The sequence below is a fragment of the Mesoplodon densirostris genome, chromosome 9 (genome assembly GCF_025265405.1).
Source record: "Mesoplodon densirostris isolate mMesDen1 chromosome 9, mMesDen1 primary haplotype, whole genome shotgun sequence".
Classification (NCBI taxonomy): Eukaryota; Metazoa; Chordata; class Mammalia; order Artiodactyla; family Ziphiidae; genus Mesoplodon; species Mesoplodon densirostris.
In genome coordinates this window covers 9,235,782-9,259,470 of record NC_082669.1, presented here as the reverse complement: position 1 = coordinate 9,259,470, position 23,689 = coordinate 9,235,782, and the positions used below count along the sequence as shown (strand labels likewise).

General features: G+C 52.0%; 1 protein-coding gene across 2 annotated transcripts; it reads left to right on the top strand.

Annotated features, from left to right (window-relative positions):
• The first annotated feature begins 1,042 nt into the window (after window positions 1–1,042).
• UPP1 (uridine phosphorylase 1) lies at window positions 1,043–22,752 on the top strand. 2 transcript variants are annotated; one of them, XM_060108346.1, is made up of 8 exons: window positions 1,045–1,164; window positions 9,962–10,025; window positions 15,757–15,871; window positions 17,496–17,654; window positions 18,679–18,793; window positions 21,315–21,524; window positions 21,765–21,911; window positions 22,549–22,752. In XM_060108346.1, the coding sequence occupies exons 2-8, from the start codon at window positions 9,982–9,984 to the stop codon at window positions 22,686–22,688; spliced, it is 930 nt and encodes a 309-aa protein (XP_059964329.1). In that variant the 5' UTR covers window positions 1,045–1,164; window positions 9,962–9,981; the 3' UTR covers window positions 22,689–22,752. The 2 variants fall into 2 exon arrangements, with proteins under 2 accessions (XP_059964330.1, XP_059964329.1); XM_060108347.1 differs by lacking the exon at window positions 18,679–18,793 and having other exon boundaries at window positions 1,043–1,164.
• Window positions 22,753–23,689: the final 937 nt, after the last annotated feature.

Genomic DNA, 23,689 nt, shown 5'->3' with positions numbered 1-23,689 from the left:
GGAAGTAGGGCCGCCCTGGGCTGCAGAGGGACTTGGCCGGTGGGAAGCAGCAGGAAGCCTCCCTGAGTATCTCTGAAATACTCTCAGCTTTGGGAGAATCCGACCTTGGAATCACTCTGGGGTTTGGGTGAGCCCGACTGAATGGGTGTCACCACTTGGTGCAGGGCAACCAGTTCTGCAGAAGCCTTTGGAGTTCTCTGGTGGGTTGGGCTGGCCTGGGGCGGTGACGGCGGGGTGTCCTTGGCTTTGCTAGCTGAGGGAGCCGAGCTGGAGCTGGCCGGGGCTGGGCTGGGTTCACCTGTGTGGTTTAGAGAAGACTGGACACAACTTGTTTCCAGGTGTCACATTTACCAGGTGTAACTTAACAAATAGGTAAGTCTTTGGTATTTGGTTTTCTGGCTCGTGTGCAGCCTGTTGGAAAGGAAGGAAAAGGAGGCCTTCATCCCCCAGGGGTAGGAGGCCAGTGCCATCCGCCGCCCCAGAGAACAGGGTTCCCCGCACCTCCTCCCCGCACCCCCCCCCCACCGCCCGGGTACGTGACGGGACAGGCGGCGCTGGCAGGAGACCCGGAGGCAGTTCCGCCGCCTCAGCTGGCGGTAATGAATGAGTCATTTCCTCCCGGGCCCTCCTGGGTGCCGGGTGCTCCCAGGACCAGGACGGTCCCAAACAGAAACCCAGCGGACCGCGCTGGTCTGCCCGGCCCCGCTCCTACCCCGGGGCCCAGGGCTCCCCATCCTCACCCTCTCTGCCACTCTCCCCCGGCCCCCCGGCTCGCGCTCGGGGTGGGCCCCGCGGACACCCGGGCTCTGGCATGAGCGGTGACCTCGGGTAGTCACCTCTGTCCCCCAGGTCTCTGCTGTCAGGCGGGGAGGAAGCCGCAGGGAGGTGTCATGGGCGGGGCAACCGGTTTCAAGAGTAACCTGCTGGTCACCCGCCGCTGCCCGCTGCGGAACAAGAAACCAGGCGTGGGTGGGGCGGGGGCGCCGGGAGGGGAGGGGCCCCGGGAAGGGAGGAGGGGCTGACGGGAGGGCGGGGACCCCCGGGCAGCCCTACTCCACTCACTCGCCGGTAGCCCTTGGCACGCGTCGGACGCAACCCGTGGCGATCCCTGCGCGCGAAGTGTCTGCGGCCGGCGTCCTGCTTTCGGGGATCACCGACCTGCCGGTGAGACGACTCGGGCTCGCGGACGCGGGGCCATCTGCGGGGAGGCTGTGCGTGGAGGGGGCGCGGGGAGGATGTGCGGGGAGGGCGCGCGGGGAGGATGTGCGCGGAGGGGGCGCGGGGAGGCTGTGTGCGGAGGGCGCGCGGGGAGGATGTGCGGGGAGGCTGTGCGCGGAGGGGGCGCGGGGAGGATGTGCCGGGAGGGCGCGCGGGGAGGGGGCGCGGGGAGGCTGCGCGGAGGGCGCGCGGGGAGGATGTGCGGGGAGGCTGTGCGCGGAGGGGGCGCGGGGAGGATGTGATGGGAGGGCGCGCGGGGAGGGAGCGCGGGGAGGCTGTGCGCGGAGGGCGCGCGGGGAGGATGTGCGGGGAGGCTGTGCGCGGAGGGCGCGCGGGGAGGATGTGCGTGGAGGCTGTGCGCGGAGGGCGCGCGGGGAGGATGTGCGGGGAGGCTGTGCGCGGAGGGCGCGCGGGGAGGATGTGCCGGGAAGGCGCGCGGGGAGGCTGTGCGCGGAGGGCGCGCGGGGAGGCTGTGCGCGGAGGGCGCGCGGGGAGGCTGTACGCGGAGGGCGCGCGGGGAAGACTGCGCGGAGGGCGCCGTCTGGATGCTGGGTCCAGCTGGCGGAGGCGATTCGCGCGTGGCGGAGCTGGGCAGGTCTTCCTCAGTCCAAATGGAGCGGGAAGGGAATCGGGAGCACTTGGAACGTCCCCTTCTTGTGGGGGGACAGGGGAAATTACGTTTTGGAGAATGAGTGTTACCGTACTTGCAGAGTTCAAATAGACTCAGGTGAGCGCCTTGAGCCAACAGACAACAAAGTGTCACAGCGTAAAATACTGGCGTCGAGGTGTCCGGCAGGTCAAAAGACAAACTTCAATCACAGAGTATCTGACACAAATACGATTTGCACCGGGGAGCGGGTCCATCTGCAGCTCTTGTACGCAGCAGGCTGTTCTTAAGACTGGCACCTGGGGCAGCCTCGACGGCTCCGGGGTCGGGGCGTGACCCGGGGACTCAAGGTCACCGGCCCGCAGCCTCCCTGCCCCACCGCCCCCCCCCCCAGGACTGGCGGTCTTTGGCCCTCCTCGCCAGAGGTCAGCCCTGCCCTGGGCGGCTCCCCGCCGATGGTGAATTGCAGAGAAACCCCGTCTGAAATCCAGGTTAGAACGGGCCATCTCCTGGAAGGCCTGCGAGGCCGGCTCCAGGCGTGGCGACCCTGCGCTCCGCACTCCCCTGGGCTGCTTTGCGTCCTTCCGTCCGCCTCTCCGCCACCTTGCCCTGACTAGCGTGGCCTCACTTTGGCCCATCTTTCCCCACTTATTCTGTTTTCCGGGTCAAAGAGACCTTTGGTTCTACTCGTTGGCTGTGACCTTGGCTTTTAAAAGACTTTCGATTTCCCTGAATAGAAAGATTGCCTCCACCTAAGTTTCCCACCCTGCCAACCCCTCCCATCCTGTCTGCTTTCACTCTGCCAGGCTCTCAGCACTGGGCTCCGCTCTCCCACTTCTCAGCCAGTCTTCCATGACTTTTTTTCCCTTTTCAGAGGCCAAACTGACATTCTAGTTATCTCTCTAGTAGACTCCTTAATTCACCCAGGTTTAGCAGGCATGAATTATATTCTTTTCTAGGACTTTCAGCCCTGGTGGGCACTGAAGTAGCACTTCAGTTGAAACAGACAAAGTAGTTTTTCTTTACATTGGCTTTTGTCCAAGTGGACTTTTTCGTCAATCATAACATTAATACAAACTCACTGTTAAAAAAAAAAAAGAACCAAAACTAACGTATAACAGAAAGTGAAACTTCCAGCTTTTCCCACTTCTTAAAGGTAAACCCTGAACATTTCTTTCCCTTCCTCCCTGCCCCCTTCTCTCTCTCCCTTTCTCCCATATACACGCACACAGATTCACTTTTGAAATACATTCATAAAAAAAAAATGTTATGGGCTTCCCTGGTGGCGCAGTGGTTGAGAGTCCGCCTGCCGATGCAGGGGACACGGGTTCGTGCCCCGGTCCGGGAGGATCCCACATGCTGCGGAGCAGCTGGGCCCGTGGGCTGTGGCCGCTGAGCCTGCGCGTCCGGAGCCTGTGCTCCGCGGCAGGAGTGGCTACAATGGTGAGAGGCCCGCGTACCCCCCCCCCAAAAAAAAGTTATAAACGTTTACACACTTAGCTATATGCCAAAGTAACCCACCTATCTGAATTTGGTTTAGTGGGTTAAAACTAAAATAAAACAGAACAACAACAAAAACAAAACAAGAAAACCGAAACCAACTGGAGGGCGTTTTCACTTTACACAGGTAGTGTTGCTGAGACAGTCTTAAGTAAGGAAGGGGTGGGGTCAAACCAGATAATGTCGTATCTCATGGAAGTAGAACAGGCAACAGGGAAATTGTAACGTGCGCCGACAGGCCCACATTGAGAGCTAGAGTGCGAATTTCGTTCGCACTATGCTCCCTTCAGTGGTGGCTGGGCGGAAGGTGAGCGATGGCCTCCTATGGCTCAGGTGGAAACAGAGAGTAGTTCTCAGTAATTAATGATTTAAAAAAGAACAAATAGTTCAGGAACAACCAGCTGTTCTCAGGCAAGAGAAGTCACCATAGCAAAGACAAGAAATCAGTCATAAAGACTCCCAGTTCTGTTTCAAAGGTAAAGATCGGCCTGAAGCACATTCTTGAGCTGTTTTGCAGGATCCAAACCCCTTTAAGCGCCCAACCACCAGGGATGGTGATGCTGACTTGCTGACCTCTGGGACCCACGTGACTTACTCAATCAGGTGCCTGGATTTTGTCAACCTAGAGTGACCTTTGCCTCTTCTTAACGCTAAAATCTCTGCCCCAAGGGTGGGATTGCCGCCATGTTTGCACATGCACTGTGTGTTGGAGCATGTTGTCCACTGGGCAAGGGCGTCCAGAACTCCAGTCTACACGGAAGGTCACGTGTGCCCTTTCATGAGTACGCATGTGCCCTTGGCTTAAAGCGTCCCCATCCTGCTGCTGGGGAGACAGTGCTTGGATGGTAGCTCCCTGTCTCCTTACTTGTTACCAGCAGTAAAGGCTCCTGCTTTAATCAGAAGCACCTGGTGTGTTTATTGGCTCAGCGCCCCAGGCAGTGGGCCCATCGGGTCCCCTAACAGTCGAGGAACCGGAGACCCCAGAGCCAGGATCAGAGTTCTCTGGGAGGTGGCACCTCCCGGCCAGAATCTAGTGAAACCCTCCTGTTTAGAGAACACGGGGTCCTGGAAGGTGAGAGGAGACAACTTGAGGACACCCGCGGCCCTTGGGACAGTGTTTGTTAGAAGGAATGCTTGCTGAGACAGCTCGGGAGCGGGGTCTCCCGCCACTGGTCGGCTGGGCTGTGGGAAAGCCGTCAGCTCTCCTGGAAGCCCTGTGTCTGGACCAGGGCTCACCTGGGACCCTGCTGCCCCCTGAAAGACAGAGTGGAAAGTCCATGCTTCTCTAGTACTGGACTCGGCCTCAGGCGCCTAGTTCCTATCGGCCCGGTATCCCCCGGCATTTCTGCCTCAGGTGATGGCTGCAGGCACCTTGTGCAGGAGCCCAGTGCCTCTGATGAAAGGTCCAACCTCACCCCTTGCTTGGAACATCACACTGTGGCCTTCTTTCCCTATCCTCCCACTTGACACAGGCATCCCTGGCAGCCTCACCCTGATACCACCTTCCAGCCCTTTGGATTCGCCTCCTGGATGCAGAAGGTGCCACAATTTCCTGTTCTGATTGCATCTCTGCTCACGCTGTGTGCCTCTCAAATCCAACGGCAGGGAGGAAAAGCTTCTATCCTCTTAGATTCAGTTCTTGGGGGACTGCAGATTAAAAAGACAAAAGACAGATTAGCAAGAGAAAAGACAGATTTTTATTTACGTGTGTATGGGAGAGTTCAGAGAAAATGTGGTTTCAGGAGGTAGTTGGAATTTGGGGCTTATATACCATCTTAAAAGGGGGTGGGGAGGGCTTCCCTGGTGGTGCAGTGGTTGAGAGTCCGCCTGCCGATGCAGGGGATGTGGGTTCGTGCCCCGGTCCAGGAAGATCCCACATGCTGTGGAGCGGCTGGGCCCGTGAGCCATGGCCGCTGAGCCTGTGCGTCTGGAGCCTGTGCTCCGCAGCGGGAGAGACCACAACAGTGAGAGGCCCGCGTACCGCAAAGAAAGGGCACTTAGGGAAACACAGAGGACTTCGGAGAGACAAATGGTCCCTTACGAAAAGAGATGAGATATATGATAGGACAATATCTGTTTGGGTTTTTTTCAGAGAAAAGAGTTTTTTCCTAGGAGGGGTCGTGACATGTTTGGAAGTCTCTAGGTTCAGGCAGGTACGGGCTTTCGGGAACTCAAAGTCTTTAGCTCAGAATAGTTGTTATGTGACAGTGGCTTATTCTGAAGCCCTTCGTGTGGATCCAATATACAAACCTCTGACCGTCATTCCCTGCTTCCAGGTTTTCCGAGTCCCCCGGTCACCCCCAGGACGGTTGTCGGTGGTGACACGCGGCTGTCTGGGCACCTGGCCCCTAACCAGCGCCCCGATCCTATCTCCCCATGCTGAGCTGGCTGAGCTGTTTGTTCTGCGCCCTCCACACATCTCATGGGGTTTCACGTCTCCTTGTTGTAAATACCGTTAGTCCTGTCCTCTCTATGCCGCATCTTTTCCTGGCTATTCCTAGTCAGGAACCACTAAGAAACATTCCTCACGCTGAACTAGATAGACCTCCGGGCGCTGTTCGCACCTTTCCCTGGCTCTCCGTCAGCCGACCTGCATTGCAGCTCATGGTCACTCATGTTTGCTGCAGTGGACTCCAGCTTCTCGGAGCCCTGGGTCTTTCTCATCTCCCTTCAGATCACACACACCACAGCGGGTGCGGGTTCTAACCTGAATAAGTACACCTTGAGGAGCCAGGACAGCTACCTGTTGGTGATTTTACACATTGGATGACTAACGTGTGCAATGCTTAGCACTTCCTGCTATCTTACAGATGATACTTAATTAGAGAGGCATTAAGTTACTAAAAAGGTGAACTACAAGTACCAGGCAAGTGCCCGAATACCCCCTGATGTTGCAGCTCCATCCACAGCCATAGGGGCTGAGGCGGGGCAGACACACCAACCACACTGAGTCTTTCCTGGTTGGACAGCGCTGTGGTGCTAATTCAATGACGGGGTTTGGCAAGCTGGATTTTCTCGGCCACGGAGGAAACTGAAGTGGATGCTCCACACGTTTCGACCTGGGATGATGTCCAGGCTGGAAGTCTGCTGTATGATGTCAAGTGTGTGTCCTTAGGAAATGCACATACATACTATCTGTTGGAGGAAGCAGGTCCAGGTGCATGGTAACATTAATTCAGGAAAACAATTGAAAAAGCGGTTGTCGGAAACATTCCCTACATTCTCTGAATGAGCTCACCTATGAAGGACCGTGCCTAGTTGCACTGCACAAGGGCAGTGCTGGACAGTGCCCGCCCTGGGCCTCTGCGTGCAGAGCAGACGGTGGGGCATCCCCCCACGAGCGTTTGTCCAGGCCTTAAGTTGTGACCCGGGGTTGAACAGACTGCAGTGGACCCTGGGGGACTCTTCCTCTCCATGTTAAACCCCAGTGGACCAAACTTTGGCCTCGTTGGTAAAGGGACTGCAGCATTTCCTGGGCCTGTTTCCTGATTCCTTTGATGGTTAGAAAAAATAATGCAGCTTGTTGACTGAAAAAAAATGCACAACCTAAAATTTGGGAAGTATGTTCTATGCTGTGGCCTTACTGAGGTCTAGCCCAGCCCACAGCCTCTCAGAAAGCTCTGAGGGACTGCTCTGAAGAGGTAAGGGGGGAGCCAGGATGTAGAGGGGGTTTTGCTGAAAAACAAACAAACATGTAATTAAAAGATAACTATTAATCGGAAAAGCAGGCATCTCAATGATTTCAGGGCTTTTCTGTGTATGGTAAGATGCAAGAGTCTGAGCTCATGGAAATCAGTCCTTTGATGTGCATCTTCACTACCTGGGGCCAGTGTCCTGCTTTTTTCCATCCTGAGTCCCCTCGGGGTACACCAAGGGGGCTGCTGCGGTGGCTGATGGAGGTAACATTCCCCGTTTACAGGAATGACTGGTGCCATGTGTTTGCCTGCAAGTTTATGCACTTTTTCTTTTAACTTGAAAATTTCTTCTGAGACTCCACCATCGCCCTGTGCCCCTGCATGGTTAGCGCTCCCTTCTTAATCATCACCAGGGTCTCCTTTCACAACAGTGGGACCCGCTCCCCTCGCTAGTGGCCTCTGGAATGGAATAAGGGGGAGTCTGGGTGAGCGACCAGCCTGCCAGTGAGAGGAGAGTGTCCCTTGGGCTCCCCCTTCTGCTCTCACTGGTCTCAGGGGAAGTAAATTGAGAGGTCCACCTCCTCCCCACCTTTGACCTGTTTCAGTGGGCGGGGGTGGGTGGTGGGTGGTGGTGGCCATATCGTTGATCCTCCGCACCCAGGTCCTTCTGGGAGCAAAATGTGGCTCTGGTGATTTTTACCGTGACTCCCAGGTGAACCCGCCTGTGTGCTCACTCCACCTATAAGTGTCGTAAGATATTTAGTGGGGAAATTTCCAGTTAGAACATTGCAAAAGTCTGCGGTTTTCTCTGCACAGAGTTGGTTCAGTAAAGCCTTGCTGCCCGCAGGATCAGGCCCAGGCCTAAGGAGGAGTTGCTTTGGGGGTAGGGGGGAGGGCGGGGTCGCAGCCTGGCGGGGAGCACTCCCCCGGCACTGGGAGGACAAGGGCAAGCAGACCCCGGGCCGACTCAGGAAGGAGCCCAGGTCTGGGGCAGCAGAGGGCAAGGCCGAGGCAGGGGAAACGGGTTCTCTGGTTCAGGGGCAGGAGAAGCCACCCGGTCTAGAGAGCAACACTTTCTCTGCAAGGCCAGACAGGATGTCTTCTCTGCGGCTGAGCTTCCTTTCCTGGAAAATAAGGGTTGGGGACCTTCTGGGGTGCACTGTGCACCTCTGATTCAGCTGCTGCCCTGTGGGAAGGCGCCTCTAACTCTTCCTCTTTCTGAGCTCCCCATCCCCTACCCCCAGAGGAAGAGCCAGCAGCCAGGAGGGGACGGATTGCAGGCGGAGGTGACCCCAAGCCCTGCTTCATCTCTCAGTGGACAGGGGAGAGCCGCTAATGAGGGCTGTGGGCTGGCTTCCCCGGAAGGCACGTCTGCACTTACTGCAGACAGTGAGGTGGATCCCAGAGGGACAGCGGCTGCTGACTGCAGGATGGAGGCGCCGAGGGTTGCATTTCCTGGAAGCCAGACTTCTTCAGAAGCTGGGCTGTCTGCATCAGTCTGTCTGATGGCTGCTGTAAAGGCAAACTATGACTTAAGATTCTGATCATCAAGTAGAATTCTACTTTGTTTTCCCCACACCGCCAAGCAATTCTCCACACCAGCTCCTACACCAGGAGGTCCTACAATCCAACTCAATTCTGACACTGTCTACCTGGGGACAGTGTCAGACCCCAAAGGCTGAGGGCTCAGTCCCATAAGACTGCCCGCCTGCGCCCCCACCGCCCCCCATCACAAGTCCAGGTTATCATCTGTGCTTCTGACCCACTGGCTATAGAGAGGAAGCTCCCATAACCCCCCTCCTTGGGGCCAATCAATTTGCACTTCACTCACAGGCTGACATTTCCTCAGAAGTGTCCTCTAAATGCTAAGGGAGGGTGAAGGCTAGGTGAAGAGAGACAAGGCAGCACTCCAGGAAACTCGGTGCTCCAGACCCAACTATGACAGCGTTCTTTGGTTTTCAGAATTTGCCAGAAATGGTCAGGATCTAAGTGTAAGAGCGGCCACCAATCCTTTTCTCCAAAAAGAGGGCTTTGGGTTTTAGCTTCGTGAGGCTGGTTTTCTGGTAAGTGGCTGGTGAGGTGGCAGGTGGAGACCCTGCCCTGGGGATGGGGGAGCCATAGCTCCGCTGTAGACCGCTCACTGAGTTCACCCAGCAGGTGCTCGGGCGCAGCTCTGCAGGCACTGGTATCGGGTCAGTGCACTGGTGGCTGAGCCCCAGTAAGAACTGCGGTTGTGTCCCATGGTTTTCCCTTCCTCTGGTTCTGGAGCGGGACCAGGGCAGGGGTTGATCCCTACCTGCCTCAGGTCTTTCCCTTCCCTTCATGGCAGGCCCTCAAGAGCTGGTGCCTTTGCCGGGCCCCTCTCTGCCCCCTGAGCTGTCCTTGAGGCCTGCTGGAGGAGAGTTAAAATTCTAGAAGCGTGAGGCACCCAGGTGTGGTCTGTTGGGTCAAGGCAGTCTTGGCTGAGGGACCAGGAAGTGAAGAAGGGTTTCCTACCAGAGTAGGAGATGCCAACCCAGGCTCGCTTTGGGCACATTTCTGCCAGCTCCGCTCTGAATTAGCAGCCCTTCAGGTCTTATGTATGTGCGTGTATGTGATGTGAATGTGTCGGGTTCCTCTTGATGGCACTGACCTTCCACAGGTTAGTGTGGCCTTGCTGACGTCCGAGTGACCTTGGTTCCTATTGGATCCACTGGTGTTCAAGTAATTAAACGAGGAACCCATTGGCCTGAGGTGTCTCTAATGCCGAGGCAGCCTGTGTCAGCAAACTGAAATCTAAGCTGTAAATGCCTCCAGGCTACAAAGTCCAAATGCTACAAACAACCAATCACACAGGCCTCCTGGGCCTCACGCTGCAGCCGTCAGTCACGTCCTTGCTTTGCTTCCACCTTCTCTCCATCTGCCGCTCCCCTGCGCCCTTGACTCCAATCGAAATGCGCTCAAATAAGCTCCTAAAATGTTGACTATTACTTCTAACAGACTCTGTGCTGTTTTCTCCTAGGGTCCTGCCTCAGCGGAGGGATGGCCTCCCCAGGGGCTGAAACAAAGAAACCTGGAAATCACAAGTAAGGCTCTGACCTGCATGCGGCTGGGCTCAGGATCACTGTGATGACTTTGAGCCACACAGTTTTCTAAGAGCTGACACGCGTGGACACCTTGGTTCTCATGTCAGAGCCTGAAGCCCGGAGGACTGACCACTCAGTGGGCATACAGCTGAGCTGGCTGAAGACCCCTGGCCCCTGGTGCCAGGGCCGCTGCTCGTAGCCTTGGGATGTTTGTTTCCCAAGGACGTCTGGGCACTTGCTCGGGGTGCCCAGACCTGTGTCCAGTGGGGTTTCTTTACATCTGGACACTCTTCTGAGTCACAGTCCCTGCTTCTTTCCCAGCTCTCTCTTGGTTCTGACCTTTCAATACTTTCCTTATTTCTTTGCAGTTTTTCATTATTCCACTATGTGATTCACATGGCCACTCTTTTATGTATATTTGTGCATTGCTGGTGTTGATGAAAAAAATTACTCAGTAGTTGACCTAAGAAAGAAAAGGAAAATTTTATTTGAGCCAATCTGAGGATTAGAACCCAGGAGACAGTTTTTCAGAAAGCTCTGAGCATTGCTTCACCCATAAGAGGTCAAAGCACGGTTATGTATGTTTTTGAGACAAAGGGTAATAATACCAAATTATGTGTTACTGACAGTTTACACAATCCAGATCGACGTGTACAGAGTAGTGGGCATGGTCATCATGGCCCCTCACAAGATTAAGAAGGAAGGTTATCTCTTAAGGAGTCGTGATGAGATTAAAAAGGAATGCTGTTTCCTAAGGAGGTCTGGCTAGTACAGAGGCACAACCCACACTAAAGGGAAGGGAGGAGATCCAAATGGACAAAGGAAATGTTATGTTTAAATTTTTCTCATTTTAAATTTTAAAATATGAACTTTTTCATCAATTTCTCCCTTCTGATAATTAATCTTTTGATAGAAAGCCTTAGGTGATCAAATATTTGTTCCTTTGATGCCAGGGTGGTTGCTTACCTGCCCTGGGTCCATCGTGTCCCTTGATGTCCAGACCTAATAGCCCACTCCTTTCTTTCCTTTTAAGGGGTTGTATTAGTAAGATGTCTGGCAAGGACTGTCAGTTCCAAGTTGTCCAGTAGAATTTATGCCAATTTAACCTTGCATGTACCTTTTGCATGTTCATTAATTTATAGTGAGCAATAGATGTGATCAAAATTGGCAGCAAATTAATGTCATTAGTAAGGGTTTAAGCGAAGATCCTCCTAAACCAAACCATTTTCCTAGTATGTTTACTAAATTTGGAAGATGATCATTCAGAACAGAAATTTGATTCTTCATATGTCATAAGACGAGTTAACAAATATCTCGGCCAAATGGTCATACCACTGGAAAACTGATAGAAACCCAGAGTCCTCATATTAAAGGCAGATTGGCAGGGGTTGTTTTCAAGGATACCTGCAGGTGAACTTAAGCCCAAGGGAAAGCAACTATGCATCTTCCTAACCAACCCAGGGAAATCTGAGGCCATAAACTTTTCCGTAGGTCTACTGAGTCCTGTTAAGAGCTACCCAATATTTAACATCTAGTGAAAAGGAGTATTTATGGCCAAGTTCAGAACAGGTGTCATTAAATTGGCCAGGTAGGATGGTCTCACTTAGTGATATTGGTGGTAATGTTAGCTTGAATGGTGCTGATAGTGTTGGTCTTAGTGGAAGTCTAAGAAGGCCTGATATGGTCCCTTCCAAGGTGGCTGTAAAGAGTCCTTTATCTGATATCTTTTCCCATATGCATAATCCCCTGGTTGCAGGTCATGGCACGTGTGATCTTCATCCGAAGATAGATGACTGAGATAAGTTTCAGAAACAAACTCTACAGTAATGTAACATAGCAACAAGGAGTCATCTGAGAAGTGAGTCTGAGGCAGTAAATACAGACCTCAGTTAACAATTATCAGGTAATTAATTTTATTACCTGATAAAGCTGCTGGGAACCTAAGAGTTGCCAATTTCTGGAGAGATCAGGTAGAAAGAAAAGATAAATGTCTCAATTCCACTTACAAGGGAGTAATTTACCCAAATTGCTCTAAGTCATAATTAGCTTGAGGAGAAGAGTTTCCTTACACCAGGAAAACAGATTAAGAAACCACCAACCAGGGAATTAATTCCCTGGTGGTCCAGTGGTTAGGACTCTGCGCTTTCACTGCAGGGGGCTTTCACTGAAGGGGGCACGGGTTCAATCCCTGATTGGGGAACTAAGATCCTACAAGCTGTACAGCGTGGCAAAATGACAACAAAACAAAACACAAAACACAAAACCACCAACCAGGGATTGATCCCAGATCCCTGCAGTGAAAGCAGCTAGTCCTAACCATTGGACCACCAGAAAATTCCCAAAAAGTCCTTTCTATGAATCTTTTTGAAGATGAAGCAGTCTATAAATGACAAAAAACTTAAAAAAACAAGGTTAAAGATCTGATTACAATGCAATTGTCAAAGAAACTTGGTTATTGCTGTGTTATACAACATTTTAAGACAAGAACTAGAATTATGACTATAAACATTTACCAGGACATATCAGATTCTTAGGCGCTCCATATAATTTCTAGAATATGTATATTAATAATATTTACCCATGCAATGTAACCTAAGAAGGTTTATCACCACTCATTTGACAATGCTTCCCATGTAATTTAACATACCAAATAAGCTTAATTAGTTTAATATTCCTCTCTCTGAGATGCTTCAGGGGTCCTCTCTGAAGAACCCCAAAGTTTGCTAGAGGTCAAAAGAACTTCAGGGAGAATTTGATATTTGGGAGTTTGTCAAAATATCAAAAAAAGTTTTAAAACACTTGGTCAAATAGGATATAGGTCACTGTGGAACAATACTTAATTCACTTAACTAAAGTGACAATAAAATATTTCACAAGCAAACACAGCTCACTTAAAAGGCTCACTTAAAAGGCAAAGAAACTTACACAATCCATTACCAAAAGCAACTCAATGTTCCAAGAAAACTTCATTCTCTTAACAGAGCGAGAAAACCAAACTCCAGTCTTGCATCAGCTACTCTTAATAACAAATGTATTTAATTCAATTCAATGCCATCCCAGCCTCACCACACACAGAACTCTTTTCTCAGTGTTCCCTTTTCCACACACCTTCTATAATGTTCTGTCTTTTGTCCCTTACTTTATTGATTATGCAGAAAAAAAACAGCTCTAGGACAGAATTAATTTCTTTCCCTTGAACAAAATGATTTCCATTCCTCATACCTTCTTTGGCTGAAAACATGCCTCCTACTTTCCTTGCATACTGAAATGTTTCCCTTATTATTTTAGTGGCTTTAGTTACATATATATTATAATTCTTAACCTTAAAACCTGGTATCCAGCAGAAACCAACAAATAGGCAATTATGAACCGTCTTTTACATTAGCATCCCAAACATTAGCATCCCACACATTAGCAAACTCATACATACTATTTACCATTTCTAGAAAACACATCGTTTTTTTTTCCAACAGAAAATGTCTTAGTGTGGCACCAAATATATTTTTATTAATAGTCCTAAATATCTTTAGTTTCTCTGTAAAAGGAAGCCTATGTTCAGTAATTAATGTTTCAGTATCTTATTTGGAAATAAATTCTGGATAGTCAATGAATTCCCATCATTTAACTTAATCTAACAAAACTCTAAAGATTCAAGTTATCTAAATCTGGAGAGACTATTTTTAAGCAGACATTCCTAAAACATAATTATTCCTTTAGAGTTTACACCAAAACTCTCATCATTTCCATTTAATTCACTTAAAAGTTTAGCATACCAAGTCATTTTTCTTGCTGACAAATTTTGTAACAGGAATAATAAGATCTTATGTAATTTCTAGTGAACCTGGGTACAGTAAGAGTATTATACTTAATGTTGGTGACTGTAAAGGCATGTCTGTATTAATTAAACCATTTGCTTTCATTAAAATTAATTTTAATGAAATTAAAATTAATCCTAGCTCACACGATTCTGAAATTCATTCGAGATAGTTTCTTTTATATTTCTAGGTATGTATATAAGTAGCAGCTAACTTCCTTTAAGTCAATTAAATAGAGCTCCTATACAAATTAATTTTGGCAATACTACACATCAACAATACAGTTAGACACATACAGACACACAGACAGAGACCCCATAGATCCCAAAGTTCCGCAATTTCAGCCCTGAGTCAGGAACAATAATAGAAATCCCTTCAGTTACAAAAGAAGTTGGATTCAGATTGGGTTTCTGGCAGATGCAACAGGGTTGCCTGTCTAGAGGCCCAAACCCTTTTTACTAATATTTATGAAGAAGACAGTTAAGATTCGTGTGTCCTTGACAAGTCAAGTTCCAAATTACCTATCCTCCTTTTGTTTTTTTCTTTGGATAAGAGTTGCTTTCCTGAAATCTGCATTTTAAAAAGATTTTGAAGAGATAATCGTTCTGGAGGTGATCAGGTAGAATATTTGCATCTCAAAGGCATAGAAGGAAAAAGGCAAGTTCCTCCTAGGAGGACTTTTTCCCCTTAAGGCCAGGATTTTTTTTTTTTTTTTTTTTTTTCTTCCTCAAGCCTCTGAAGATAAATAGGGGAGGATTTTGGAGTGGTGAAAGGATTGGTAAGCTTTGAGACGTTTCTGAAGGCACACCTCAGGTCCTGTAAATACTAGATTTGTAAAACAAGGGCAGCTGTGGTTTTAATTCCTCAAAGAATTGGGTGGCCTTCTCAGTGTATCAAAGGACTGACATGCCCATTCATTTATGTTGGAATGTTGACTTTCCCTCACTTAGCTTAGGGGAGACCCCCCCCCCCAAAAAAAAAAATTCCTGTCAAGCTCTGAGTATCAGCTCTGGTCAGTTTAGTCAGACCACAGACCAGTGGCCTCCCATCTTGGTAATCCGTTCACAGAAAAATTTGAGGATCCTCCCTGGCTTTAAGAAATTCTTTAACTATGGCCCTCAGTTCCAACTTTTTGAGACAAAGGGTTGTATGTCAAATGATGTGTTGCTGACAGTGCACACAATCCAGATCTACAGGTACAAAATGAGTAGTGGGTCATGGGTCGTCATGGCCCCTCACAAGATGAAGAAGGAAGGTCATCTCCCAAGGAGGTCTGGTTAATGCAGATGCACAATCTACAGTAAAGTGGGGTGGGGGGGGAGGCGGAAACAGGCAGAGAAAAATTTTATATTTAAAATGTTCTCATCTTGCCCTAAAATACGAATTTTTTTCATCACTGGAAAAGCAAGAATTTTATGTCTTAATCTCAATTCCTACATGGACTTGAAATCCACTACTTTTCCCAGTTTCCTCCCCACCCACCTCTGCTGGGGTTCCCTGGGAAACCCCATCCTGGGCGGTGACCTCTCCTGGTTCTGGTGGCCTCTCGCCTTGATGATGTCCAGGGCCGTATGCTGCCCTCTGGGAACCCAGCTTAGGGCTCCTTGGTTCTCTTCTGGGAGGTCCCTCAGGAACTGCTCTGGATACTCGCACGTGTGGGTCACCTAATTACACACGTACACCTGTCCCCCCCTTTCCTTCCCCATGGTTTCTGAGGTCCATTTTCAAGTTTTGGAGCTGCCCTGAGTATAGTACTTGCAGAGAGAATTTTTTTTTTTTTTTTTTTTTTTTTTTTTTTTGTGGCGGTACGCGGGCCTCTCACTGCTGTGGCCTCTCCCGTTGCGGAGCACAGGCTCCGGATGCGCAGGCCCTGGACGCTGGTTCTCTAAACTGCCTCCTTTCCTGTTTTGGGACAGCGACTTTGTACAGCTTTGCAATCCCCACGTGGCTGCAATGGAAGAAGATGTCCTCTACCATTTCAGCCTTAGCACCAGCACGCACGACTTCCCGACTATGTTTGGAGACGTGAAGGTAAAAGCAGGGGTTTTGATTCTGGGCATTTGCCCCAAGATTACCCCCCTTTCAGGTGACACAGGTCGATTGCGCCACACAGGGCAGAGGTGACAGAGGACGGGCTCTTGAAGTTATATGTTGATCGGATTTTTGCAAATTGTTACCTTTCAAGAATATGAACTATTGAGTGCAAGAAAACGATCACAGAGACTGCCGTATTTGTTCCTATAATTGAAACAATGTAAAATAAATTTCCTAATGCTTCACGGAGAGACTAGAAAGGAGCAGACACTAATCCTTTTCTGGGGGGCGGGGGGGAGGGATACCCAGGAGGAGCAGCCGCATGTGTCTGCTGTCTGTCATTTAAGATGCACATCCATCTGCTTAGCTAGTTTGGTCCTGACTTATCCTCGCAGAGGACTTTTAAAGTGTCTAATCCCCGTGTGGAAAAGTGGGCTAACGTTTCGAATTCAAAACTGAAACAAGCCAGTGACCCTAGATCCCGGGCTGCCTCACGCGATCGTAAAGTCATGACCAGGTTACGTCCTGTCAGCCCCCCAGATCTTCTGTGCTGCTCGTTTCAAAGCGAGGGATGACTTTCCATGTGCTGTTGTCTTTTTGTTTTTAAATTTTTAGTGGAGTCTAGTCGATCTACAATGTTGCATTAATTTCAGGTGTACAGCAAAGCGAATGAGTTTATATATACATGTATCCACTCTTTTTTTAGACGCTTTTCCCATATAGGTCATTATGGAGTATGGAATAGAGCTCCCTGTGCTCTACAGTAGGTCCTTAGTAGGTGTCTGGTTTATAGACAGTCGTGTGTAGACGTCAATCACAATCTGTCAATTTATCCCTTCCCCTCCTTTTCATGTGTTCTTAATTCATTCAGTTTTCATTTTTTCCTTAAGTTTAACCTGTAAGTTTTTCTAGGCTATAGAAATTTCCCTTTTTATGTTAAGGGACTAATAACTATTTGATCACCAAGTCCTTAAGACTGGCTTATTTGCCTGTTTTTCTTTTGACGCTTTCACGTATGGCACTTTGCAGATGAAGGATCTACTTCTAGAGCCACCTGCTCCCCGCGCAGCTGCGGCTCCCCGAGCCCCCACGGGCCTCCGGCCCTTTCCACAGGTTGGCCATTTGGGCCTCTGCCGGCCGGGGAAACAGCGGTTAGGAGCCCATGTCACAGATGGGCTGTGGGGTCCTGGCTGCACCTTGAGGGGCCCGCAGCATCTCATTCCAAACGCCGGCTCTCTCCAGTGCCGTGGGCTGCTGTGCACACGATGCACGGAGCCCGGGCAGGCGTGGAGCCTGGGCTTTCCTGCCCGGAGAGGGCAAGGGTGTGGTTGTCCTGCCTTGCGTGGAGCTGATTGCTTTGCACTGCTGGGGCCTCTTGCTCCCAGCTGTGAGTCCATGAACCAGTGCTTCTTAAACTCGAGGGAGCTCCAGAATAACCAGGGGGCTCCTTAGCGCACACATTATTGGCTCCCCGGATGCGGGGGGGCCAGGGCAGGGACCTGCATTTCTAGCAAGTTCCAGGAGATGCTGCCGCCGCTGGCGGGGGGGCACTTTGAGGACCCCCGCTGTACAGACGGGGTGCAGTGCCTGTGCTGATGGGGGCTCTGTTCTCTGTCTGCAGTTTGTGTGTGTTGGGGGAAGCCCTTCCCGGATGAAAGCCTTCATCAAGTACATGGCCGTGGAGCTGGGCCTTGACCACCCAGGTGCAGAGTATCCTGACATCTGTGAGGGCACCGACCGCTACGTCATGTATAAAGTGGGCCCGGTGCTGTCGGTCAGCGTGAGTACCTGCCCTCGTGGTGGGCTCAGCCCTTGGCCCTGCAGGCCCCATCCCCGCCCTGCACGCGGCCTGACAGAGGAAACAGGAGTCGAGGGGAGGCTGGGGCTGGGCTGCAGAGGTCGTGGAGCCCGTCTCCAGGAGAGACAGATACACACGTACAAACACACGCACGCACCCACCCAGCTGTGCGCACACGGTGAGCACCCAGGTTGGAGACCCGGGAGGACGCTGCTCTGCCTGGACCAGGGCCATGAGGAGAGCCGGGCACCAAGTGGCCCCCTCACCGGCCGCCTGTGTTACTTCACACACATTGCGGTTCAGCGATGGGTGAACACAGAAACCTCTGGGGTTCTCGTTTTCCAGTTTTGGTTCCCTTTGCAGAGAACATTTTTAGAGGAAGTGCTGCCTTACAGTAAGGCTGCCCCTGAGGCTGGGACAGGCGCCCACCCCTCTGGGCAGCTGAGACGTCTGGTGGCACCAACCACCCGCAACACACCCAAGATCCAAGACGTATTCAGGTCCAGATAATCCACGGAAGCACTTCCCACGAGCAAGACTGCAGGACTAACACGTTCTCCAAAGAGCGCTTTGCCGCAGGGGCAGCTCCCGGCAGACGTGGCACCGGGAGGGCCTCTGAAGAAGGGCGGTTTCGGGGATGCGGAGGCCGAGGAAACGGCCCAGGCGGAACCGCGGAGGTGGAGCCACCAGCCAGTTACCGAGTTTGGCTGCGGCGGAGCGTGTGGAGAAACGGGAAAACGCGTGCGGGGCTTCCCACGCCAGGGGCTGTCTGTTACCTAGCAACAGCAGCCCTCTGGTCCTCAGCTGCCATCTGTTCCACGGGTGGTGTGGATCAAAGGGGTCGTCCATTCGACAGCGTCGTGCAAACCTTTACACTGCCCCAAGTGTTCATAGTTTTTAAATGTACGTTAGGAAGTTCACCTGCTTTACCACCAGTTAGCAATGCACCGCAGAACCCACAGAGGTGCTACCAGAGCGTGACGCTGGCATTTCTCCCCGGTTCTAGCACGGGATGGGCGTCCCCTCCATCGCCATCATGCTGCACGAGCTCATCAAGATGCTGTACCACGCCCGGTGCTCCGGCGTCACCCTCATCCGCATCGGCACCTCTGGCGGGATAGGTTAGTGTGCACAGCGCCACAGGGAGCCGGCTGGGCAGCGTGGGGACCCAGAGCTCCCTCCTGGGCCGTGCCCAAGGAGAGCTCAGCAGCAGCAGGCGTGTTGCTATTTGTTTTTCTGGTCCAGCTACTTCTCCCAACCCACCCCCCAGAAATAGGCACAGAAAGGCACCAGGTCACAGGCACCCGAAAACCCGTCCTTTTGGAGTTATACAACGTGTGCCTTCTTGTTTGCTTGCTTCTCTTTTTATTCTTGCTAATCCCTCTTTTCTCTGCCTTTCTCCTTCACTTTGCTCACTCCTCTTCATTCCTGCAAGGATGTGAAGCACCTTATGAGAAAACCTACGGGAAAATCAAAGGGGGAAGAGAGAGATGCACATACAAACTTCAGATGTGTCCTTAAGTTGCCTGAAAGCACCCCCTGTTCGCAACATAATTTTTTTAACATCGCAAAGACAACAAAGAAGAGGATGCAATGAGAAAGTAAAACGCTAAACATCACGTTGAGTTTTCAGCCAAAGTCTTTGAGGCAAACTTGCTTTACTCTGATGTCCCAACTCTGGGCCGGTTTTTCTGCTGAAAACTGGGTTCTAGTAATTCTCGCTCCCGCCAAGGAGCTGGGAGCTGCTGGAAGGAGGTTTGCTGTCATCAGCCTGGCCTCTGTGCATTTGTTTCGAAAATTTAGGTTTTCTCGCTATGAAAGAGGATTGCTGTAGGTCCTAAATCTTCTCAATGCGTTATCTCATTTTTCTTTTCACTATATAGACAGATTGATGGATAGCATCCGTGTTTGCAGATCGTAATTCAAAGTTGAAAGGTGTTGTTCTCGGGAAAACACCCCAATGACCGCGAGCTCCCAGGCTGTGCACACTTAGTCTGTGATACCATCGACCCAGCGGACTCGCGGCTGTTCACATTGCACCAGCGTCGGCAAGGAGCTCCAGCAAATCCTTCCTGAGTTCTTGCTTTGGAGGAATTTTAAAATAATAATCAGAGAGAGAATTCTGGAGGGAGTGGGGTGGATTTTGAGTCACCCAGAATCGCCCCATAAAAATGGAGAGATCAACTATAGAGCCAGACCCCAAACCCCTGACAGCAAAGTGTGACATGGTGTCCCCACAAACCCCAAAAGAGGAACAGTGGGTGGCTGGCATGGGCCGCCACTCTGGGAGGGAGCACTGGGTGACTCCAGGGTTTCTGCCAGATGTGAGAATTCTGAAATGGCCAACAGGTATCCCGGGAAAGGGCAGGGCCTGTGTGAGGAAGAACAGCTGACACTGGGAGGGGGGCTGCACCCTCCAGTTTGAGGGCTGAAGTGGCTTGAAAATCCTAGGCCCCATGAATTCATGAAAGCCTCCATCTGAGCTTTCTTCCAGGTCCGCACTCGGTGTGGGGAGACACCTGAGGAGAGTCCACGTTGACCAGAATAGGGACAAAGCGGCAAGGGAGAGGAAGTCCAGATGAACATGCAGGGGGCAAGCAGAGCCCGAGCCTGGCAATTGGCCACGTTTTTTGTTTTTTAAACTAAAGTAGAGACACAATTTATACTTTATTTTTTAAAATTTATTTATTTTGGGCTATGTTGGGTCTTCATTGCTGCATGCAGGCTTTCTCTTGTTACGGCGAGTGGGGACTACTCTTCCTTGTGGAGCACAGGCTTCTCATTGTGGTGGCTTCTCCTGTTGTGGAGCACCGGCTCTAGGCACACGGGCTCAGTAGCTGTGGCTTGTGAGCTCTAGAGCGCAGGCGCAGTAGTTGTGGGGCACAGGCTTCGTTGCTCCGCGGCATGTGGGATCTTCCCGGACCAGGACTTGAACCTGTGTCCCCTGCATTGGCAGGCGGTTTCTTAACCACTGTGCCACCAGGGAAGCCCCTGGCCATGTTTTTTGTTTCATGAGAGCGGCAGACGTGGGGCTCTGGGACAGATCTCCTGGCTCCTTCCTCCTCCCTAAATGTTTAGGAAAACCAATATCACGTTAAAGTAAGCAGTAGTGTAGTAGTAGGAAAGGCTCCTGGTCAAACCCCACGCAAAGTTATTACACGACCAAAGAGCAAGGAGCAGAGTGACGTCTGTACAATCCTGGAAACGCCCAGAGAGGCACAGGAAGCAGGACCTCCGGTGGGTCAGTCCTGGAGGGAAGCCAGGGCGTCATGAGCTGGTGACCGCAGGAGCCGGGTTTGGGGTGCCCCAGTGCTCCTTACTCAAAACCTGAAATAATACAAAGGTACAAAACAGGGACCAGCTGAACACATACTGGTAAAGGGAGCCTCGGACAGTTCCAGCAGCGACTGACAGACGCTGCTCTGCGGGGAGGGGCCACCCGTCAAGTTCACTGTCGTCTTTGCACTTTTCTGTACTTTCTGCAGCGTCTACGCATTGGAAAAAAAAAAATCTGGTGCTGAAAAGAGATCCTTACCTATTTCTTTTTAGGGCATGACTGACCCTTCAGTGTTATAGTGCGTGGACGGGGCCCTGCCTTCCCTGACCGCCCCTTGCAGCCGGGACACCCGCTTTTTCCTGCAGGTGTGGAGCCCGGCTCCGTGGTCATCACCCGGCAGGCGTTGGACGCCTGCTTCAAGCAGGAGTTCGAGCAAATTGTCCTTGGGAAGCGGGTGGTCCGGAACACGCACCTGGATGAGCAGCTGGCGCAGGAGCTGGCGCGGTGCTCCGCGGACCTGGGCGAGTTCCCCACGGTCGTGGGCAACACCATGTGCACCCTGGACTTCTACGAAGGTGAGGGGTGCGCTGGTCTCCCGCCCGGGGGTCCGCACCGCTGCGGGCGTGCGTCTCAGCACCGGTTCCCTCGCGGGCCGGTGGGTCGAGGGCAGGCGGGGCCCGTCGGGCTGGACAGCATCTCTGTCTGGGGGGCGGGGCGGGCATGCAGTAGGCGTTTACTGCATGACCGGGGGTGGGGGTGGCGGTGGAATGCGAGGTGGGCGCTCCCGGGCCAGCGTCGGCTCTCCACGTTCCCAGGGCAAGGCCGCCTGGACGGGGCGCTATGCTCCTACGCGGAGAAGGACAAGCAGGAGTACCTGCGGGCGGCCTACGAGGCCGGCATCCGCAACATCGAGATGGAGTCGTCCGTCTTCGCCGCCATGTGCAATGCCTGCGGCCTCCGAGGTGGGGTCCCTAGGCGGCAGCTCCCCCAACTCCCCCCCCCCCGCACCCCCAACCCCGTCCTCCCGGGCCCCGCCCATCGCCAGCCTTGGCCTTGCACCCGCCCTGCCCCCAAGGCGTGTTTCTGGACCCCTGCGCTCAGACCTCCTTGGATTGTCACGTGGTCCAAGGCAGGGTCCTCAGTGTCTCTGCAGGGATTCACGTGCCACTCAGAGACCAGAAAGATGAGAAAGTCCCCCCTTCGGCTCTGGGCAGGCTTCGCTGCCGGCCTCTACAATGAGTCTGGCCTTCAAACCTCTTTGGATTTCTGAATTGGGGCTAATCCACTGCAGTTCCTGGCCTCACCCTTGGAGGTCCAGCTCTGCCTTCCAGAATACCTGCCTCACAGCTGTCCCATCACCTTGCCTTTCAAGGCAGTGCAGGGCCCCCGAGCTGGTCCTGGGGTTTGCTTGGGAATCTCTGGGAACAAAGGCAGGAAAGGATAAGGACAGGACAGGATAGTGTGGCCCTCTTGGCTTTCTCGTGTTCTCCATCTGTCAGAAGCCACTGTCAGCCCCTTCCCTTGAGGCCTGGACGCTGGTCTCTGTGAGCTAAGCTAGAATCCCGCTCTTTGCACTGACCTGGCATTTGCTCTTTGCAGCGGCCGTGGTGTGCGTCACACTCCTCAACCGCCTGGAAGGTGACCAGATCAGCACCCCCCATGAGGTGCTGGTCGAGTACCAGCAGCGGCCCCAGCGGCTGGTGGGCCACTTCATCAAGAAGTGCCTTGCGGCAGCCTGAGGTCCCCAAGTCTCCAGACATGAGTGTTGGTGTTTGCAGCAAATAAAATCATTGCCACAATCTCTTTCTGTATGACTTTCTGCATCCTTTGTAGAAGAGTCTAGGGAACTGATTGTGTTTAAAAGGCAAAGAATCCTGCATTAACTACACAGGAGTTTTTGTTTTTTTAAAGCTTCATGAGAGAATTTCCACCACATTAGCCTGATCTGGGTTTTCTTTAAGAATGTTCCTCTGAGTATTTGAAATATTTTTAGGGAGGTTTTTCAGACTTGTAAATTCTGATAGTTGTCAGATTTCACTCACTAAGAGAGAAGTCACGTCTGCCCTGGCCTGACACCTCCCCTGCATCTGTGCCCCCGTGTCCCTTGGCTTCTTCCTGGGGAGTCAGGACCCCCCAGATGGGAGACTGGAGGGCAGGCAGAGGGAGAATCCAGTGTGTCCCCCCCGTCTCAGGTGGGTCTGGCAGCTGCTTTTGGGCTGTCCCCGGGTCCCCCCAGCCCAAGGACAGTTGCCCCAGTTGTCTTCTCGGCACGTCTACACCCGTGTGACAATGTTTGGTTTTCGACTCTTTTAAGTGCCCGAGGCGTGCTATTTACTGATTGCACATTTGTGCTACTTGGCAGGTAGCTCTGTGACTTTTCGGGGTGCGGGGAACCGTCCGGGGACCCTGGTGTTGACGTACGAGTATGGTCCACACACTCTTCAAAAACCCTCTTCCCTGAGATTCTTAGGTTCACTCCAAAATGAGGGTGGGTAATCAGGTCATTCGAGACCCACTGAGCTGGGCACCGGTCCAGATGCTAGGACCCCCTCCTGGCCCAGCTTCTGTGCTGGAGGCTGCAGTGTGGAGAGGGAATGCCTGCGGTTTCTCCCTCGGCACCCTGGAGAGGTGTCTGCTGCACCCCAAAATTGAGGCTGCCCAGGAGGGAGCCGCCTGGAGAACCCCGGAAGGCTGGCAGGTCCTGGAATGTGTGTGTCCACTGGCTCTGGGCGGCCTCCAG